This window comes from Cyprinodon variegatus, unplaced genomic scaffold (assembly GCF_000732505.1).
Source record: "Cyprinodon variegatus isolate N-32 unplaced genomic scaffold, C_variegatus-1.0 Scaffold1427, whole genome shotgun sequence".
Taxonomy (NCBI): Eukaryota; Metazoa; Chordata; class Actinopteri; order Cyprinodontiformes; family Cyprinodontidae; genus Cyprinodon; species Cyprinodon variegatus.
The window spans coordinates 19637-25453 of NW_015151880.1; the positions used below are offsets into that span (position 1 = coordinate 19637).

The window sequence follows — 5817 nt, forward strand, 5'->3', positions numbered from 1 at the left end:
GGGGGGGGTTGCTTAGACTCCTGCTGGTGGATCACGTGCTCCTCCAGCAGAGGGCGCTGCTTGCTCAGAGTCTCTATTCTGATCCTGGTTCTGCAGAACTTCATCCCCTCTGACCATCAGAACCTCGAGTCCAAACGGGTCAGGAGGTCAGCAGAACATGGAGACCAGAACCTCTCTGGGTCAGGAAGGAAAGGGTGTAAAACCGGATCAGAACCGGTTCTGTCATGGTTCTGACCGTCTGAACACCAAAGGTCCAAACTGAAAACGGTTCCATCCACCAACTAATGAGGGCTCTGATCAAACCGGGCCTCAGGTAGAACCGGACTCAGAGGATGACCTGGGCAGGTTTATATGACCCAGAAACGGTTCTGTGACCCGCAAACAGTTCTGAGACCCAGGAACGGTTCTGTGACCCGCCAACGGTTCTGTGACCCGGAAACTGTTCTGAGATGGAAATCTCCAACCAACCTGTAAAACATTCAGAACCAGAACCAAAAGAAGGCTTCAGGTCAGCTGTTCTACAGGACTGTGTTCCTGGCTTCATTTGCACCCGAACCGGGTCACAAGTCCTGGTTCTGTTTATCCCCAGGCATAGAGGAGTGAGAAATAATCCGGGTCAGAATCAAAATAATGTTTCTCGTTGAAAACAAGGCACCATAGAACGGGCCCACCCAGAACTGGGAACAGTTGGTGACCCGGTCCCTTGGTTCTGATGAGGCTGTGACCCGGTTGGGTCAGACTAGGTACAGGTATCCTGTTCCTCATCCCATTTTCCTCCTTAGCTGATCAGTCAGAACCAGTTAGAACCAGTCAGAACCTGTCGGTTGGGTCCAGCTGAGGATGCACAACATTCCAGACCTTCAGGTCCAGAAACATGAGACCCAGTTAGTTCTACTGGGAGAACTTTGGTTCTGGTTGAAAGGATTAGAGTTCATCAGCACCTTCATGTAGAGGAGAGAAGCGGGCCGAACCGGACCGGGCCGGACTGGACCGGACCATTCAAGACATAAACCCGTAATATTAACATAGCCACTACAGGCTATGGCAAGCCAATTATATATTAGTTTTACTGAAACTTAATTCTTAAAAGTATATATATATACATATACGTATATATATGTATATTTTTACTTTCTGATATTCAGTTTGTGCTGTACAAAATGTAATTTAGAAAATGTTATTACAGTTCAGTCTATGACTGATTTTAATCAGGAGGATTTATTTTATTGATCTACAAATGGAACAACAGAGAGTGCTTTGAATAAATGTGAAAACGGCCTGCCATAGAGCACTTCATATAGGCTAAACCTACATTAACTCCAGCAACAATCTTCCTTTCCTTTGCAGCCATTTCTGTCTTTTAAGCATTTTTTTTTTCTTTTCATTAAATCTCTAGTTCCACTGGTGTTAAACAGTCACTTCCTGTTTCCTGTTGTCATGGTGACTCGTCGATTCGAGGCTCCGCTGATGATGGCGTTTCATACCGTCTCTTAACTCCGAGTAGATCTACTTAGAGCCGATTGATCGCAGCTTTTAGGAAACTGAAAACTCAGAGTTCCTGACTTTAATCTAGATTAATTTAGAGTCACAGATTTTAATCGGACTTTGTTAAACCTGCTTGGTGAAGCGGACCCTGATGTTCCTGATGGGAAGCAGAGTAAAGATGGTGGAACGTCTCAGGCCTCCTGATTAAAGCTTTATTTCATTTTCTAGAAGTTTTTCTAGAAGAATCAGCAGGAAAAACACAGAAATATTGAACAGAAAAACCTGCAGATTCTGCCGATTAGTTTAAAACCATCAAAGTTGTGATTTAATTTCAATCGTTGCTTAAAAAGTTCAGAACCAAATACAGAGTCCAGATGTGAGATGTTTCCAGAAGCTTTTTATTTCCCTCAGACTCCACTTCCTGTTTCCAGGTTAAAACCAGTGAGCAGCAGCCTGGCCTCCAAACACCTCCCCCATGTGTCCTACTGGGAACCAGCAGGTGATGCAGACCAGTAAGGAGACCAGTAGCAGGTTCTGCTGTGGGAGAGGAACCCCTGCAGACATCTGCTCAGCTTCTCAATGGTTCTTCCTGAGCTGCTCTATAAATTAATTGGTTAATTAGTTGTTAGTAAAAAACTAAAGAAAGAAAAGATCCAGATCAGTCCGTCCCCATGGCGATCTCTCTCTCTCTCTCTCTCCAGGGAGAACTGATCTGGTTCTGCCCCCCCCCCCTGTCTCCATCCAGGCCCGGTGCTGGAGAACGGGCGGACCTTTAGCTCCTCCTCCCTCAGAGCTTGGCCTTGGCCTGGAAGAAGCTCATGACGGCGTTGAAGCACTCCTCTGACATCCAGCGCTCCATCAGGCGCTCCACCTCGGCGTCGTTGACGGCGTAGAGGCGCTGCTTCTCCACGGAGCGGATCAGCTGTTTGGACAGAGCCAGGGACTGATGGAGACACGGACAGATTAACCCTTAAAGTCACGTCGTCATTTCAAACGTTAGCAAAAAGGAAAGGGACTGAGAGGGAGCTGTAACACCCAGAACGGCCACCAGAGGGACAGATGGGATTAAATCAGCGCTGAGATTCATCTGATGGGATCAGAGGGACGAGCTGAACGTTCAGAGGCTGAATGTTTCAATCAGCCATGTTGCTCTGAAGAAAGTGGAAGAAAAGAACATTTTACCCTCCGAGGGGTTTAGAGAAATATTATGGAGTATTTCCCTGACAGCTAACGGCTACGCTAAAGCTAAAGCTAAAGCAGAGATGAAGCAGCAGAAGCTGCTGAACGCGCTAGCGCTCTGAACGTAGCATTAGGATCATGGCGGCCGCCCCCTGCTGGCCGGTCTAGGTGTGTCAGCTATTTAAAGCTCAATGACTCTCAGTCAGCTGGTCACATGGACCCGGTCTCCAAGGTTACAGGCCGCTGTGGGCGTGTTCAGTGCGTTTACGTTGGGAGGCAGCTGGGCGTAGGCCTTCAGGCGGGTCCAAACCTCGGACTGGAAGCTGGCGTCGGGGAAAACCTCGGTGATCAGACCCAGCTGGCAGGCCTGAGTCGCCGTCAGCTTCTTATTGAACAGCAGCATCTCGCCGGCCTGCAATGACGGACAAGTTAGAGCGGCTCTGATAACCGGGCCGCGGCCTCGGGGCGGTTCTGGTCATCGCTGCCGGTACCTTGGTGGGGCCCATTATTCTGGGGAAGGTGTAGGAGGAGCAGCCCTCTGCGCTCTGACCCAGCTGGGTGAAGGGAGTATGGAAGGTGGCCTGGAAGCAGAGAGGAGCAGAGGTGAATGGAACCGGGTCAGAACCCAAGCTAGAAACAGCTGGTCTGATCCTCCATCCATCAGGGGGCGCTGCATGTCATGGAACGGGTCAGAACCAAAGCTAGAAACAGATGGTCTGATCCTCCATCCATCAGGGGGCGCTGCATGTCATGGAACCGGGTCAGAACCCAAGCTAGAAACAGATGGTCTGATCGTTTTCCTTATCGGCTTAAACTGGTTAAACTGGTCTTAACCCAGGCCCGCAGTGTGTTTTTCTCTACCCGCTCGGTGGCGTAGATCAGATCAAAGAGTCCCAACACGGTGACGGAGATTCCCACGGCCGGTCCGTTCACCACGGCAACCAGAGGCTTAGGGAAGTCGATGTACGCCCTCACATACTTCCTGAGGAGGACAGGAAGTCAATATTAGGAGGACGAGATGATTTATAACATGATCAGCTTTAAATCATGAAAACTGAACCAAAAATAAATTATTCTGGTGATGAATCATAAACTGTTCAGTTGCAGACATGTTCATTAAATTCTATGAACAAGAACAATATGTTGCAAAGGGAAGAAAATAGAGGTCTGCTGCCCCCTGCTGGACTCTTCAATGACAGTTCAAAAAAAATAAAACTGAAGCAAATTGTTTAAATGTTTTAAGTAAATTTCTACTATATTAAAATTGTATATTGGAGGCAGGGTATTCTATCAGATTATACTGTGGGGAGGGGGGGGTGATAAAAATAATCAGACAGGTTAGCACAGGTTAACACTGTGTGAAATCTGTCAGCATGGGATCAGGACTATGAAGACAGCAGTGAGAAGGTCTCTACGTTTTAGTTTTCCAAGGTCACATAAAGAGGGAAACTTACTGGTTCTTAAACTGGTTTATGATTGGCCAGCGCCGTATCATCACCTCTTTTTAGACCAATTAAAAAACACAAACAGCTCTACTTTCATTCACTGGTCCTTCTAAGGTCTGAAGTTCTCCAATTCAATTTTAAACCTTTAAACGTAGAGAACATTTAGACTCTAGATGAACCTACCTGTTTGAATGGCTGTCAATGAAGGAACCTTTACTGTTACCAACCTGAGCAGCTCCCCACCCTGCCTGGCCATCTCCTGCACCCCTCCCTCTGGGATCTTGGTGAAGTTAGAGAGATCATTCCCACTGCAGTAGAAGTCTCCAGCTCCTGCAGGGAGAAAACAACAAAGCGTTCAGCTTCAAAGGATCCGATTCACCTAAGGTTCTGATGCGGCGTCCTCTCTGGTCCTGTTCAGACCGTGGCCTTAAAGGAACCCATGGGGGGTCACAGGGTGTGATTGCTTCATCATCTCTGCAGTGGGGGCCGTTTTTAGGTCTTTGTTGTGTTCAGTTTAACTGTATTGCACGGAGGGGGGGTCGTCATGCTGCGTGGTTCCTACCTGTGAAGACGGCAAACTTGGAGTCATCTTTAGCGGCCTGCTCCAGAGCGGCGATGATCTCGTTGTACATCTGATGGGAGGCGTAAAGAGACAGGAAGTCAACCTGCGGTAGTGATGTCACATGACATCATCAGAGCCAGCGCTGACCTCGGGGGTGATGGCGTTCTTCTTGGCCGGTCGGTTCAGTGTGATGGTGGTGATGTCATCCTCTGTGGTGACCAACAGCGTCTCGTATGCGGCTCCACCAGCGGCGGGCTTGGCAGCGACCTGGGCGGAGCTTCCTCCCTCTGCTTCCACCAGGGAGCCAATCAGGCTGCAGTACTGCTCCCTGGCTTCTTCCTGATGGATTAAAGCCTTTATGTCCTTAGATTGATCAATTCATGAAGGCTGGATGTTTTTATTTATAGTCTGTGGAAGAAAGGTCGGGACATTCTGACCTAATTTAAACGGATCCATTAACAGCTGATAGCTGAGCTAGCACTTTGGTTAGCACATTAGCATTTTTAAAAACTTTGGGAATGGTTTTAGTTTAGAAAACATGCAAATAGGAACGGATGAACGGGTCCACCCCTTTGGAATGGGGGTCGTTTGGCTTCTATGTTAGCCTGCAATGCTCAATGCCAGTCTACGAGAATAAAGTCGTAACATTACGCGAATAAAATTTTATTTTATGACAACTGTTACAGGCAGTTGATCGGATCGCAGATTAAAAAGTCGGACACAGCGCGTTTTCAGCTAATTTTTCCACTGTGTAGCGCTAGTAAAGTTAGCACTTTCATCTATGGATCCTGGGTGAGTGGAGCTAGCTGTGTGGTTAGCTGCGCCCACCGCTGACTCTAAATCACTGAAACCTGACGCTGTACCTGAGAGATGGTTCCCAGGGACTTCCACGCGTCCCATTTGGCCTTGTTCACAAAGTCCAGCATTCCTGGTTTGGGAGCGTTGCAGGGTCCCTGGGTGGCCTGGAGGAGGAAGAGGAGCTGTTACTATGGAAACACACAACAGCTTAGCTATACTGATGTTTCCTGATGGGGTTACCATGGAAACACACCCCAGCTTAGCTATACTGATGTTTCCTGATGGGGTTACCATGGAAACACACCCCAGCTTAGCTATACTGATGTTTCCTGATGGGGTTACCATGGA

General features: G+C 48.0%; 1 protein-coding gene across 1 annotated transcript in view; it reads right to left on the reverse strand.

Moving 5' to 3' along the window:
- Positions 1-1853: 1853 nt before the first annotated feature.
- The window catches only part of eci2 (enoyl-CoA delta isomerase 2), a 5864-nt gene continuing 1900 nt past the window's right edge, over positions 1854-5817 (reverse strand). Inside the window, exons 4-11 of the mRNA XM_015403025.1 lie at positions 5535-5633; positions 4819-5010; positions 4672-4741; positions 4337-4439; positions 3526-3646; positions 3156-3245; positions 2933-3076; positions 1854-2428 (exon numbers count right to left, since the gene is read on the reverse strand). Coding sequence (XP_015258511.1) covers positions 2273-2428; positions 2933-3076; positions 3156-3245; positions 3526-3646; positions 4337-4439; positions 4672-4741; positions 4819-5010; positions 5535-5633 — 975 coding nt within the window. The 3' untranslated portion in view covers positions 1854-2272. The remainder of the gene's footprint in view (positions 2429-2932; positions 3077-3155; positions 3246-3525; positions 3647-4336; positions 4440-4671; positions 4742-4818; positions 5011-5534; positions 5634-5817) is intronic.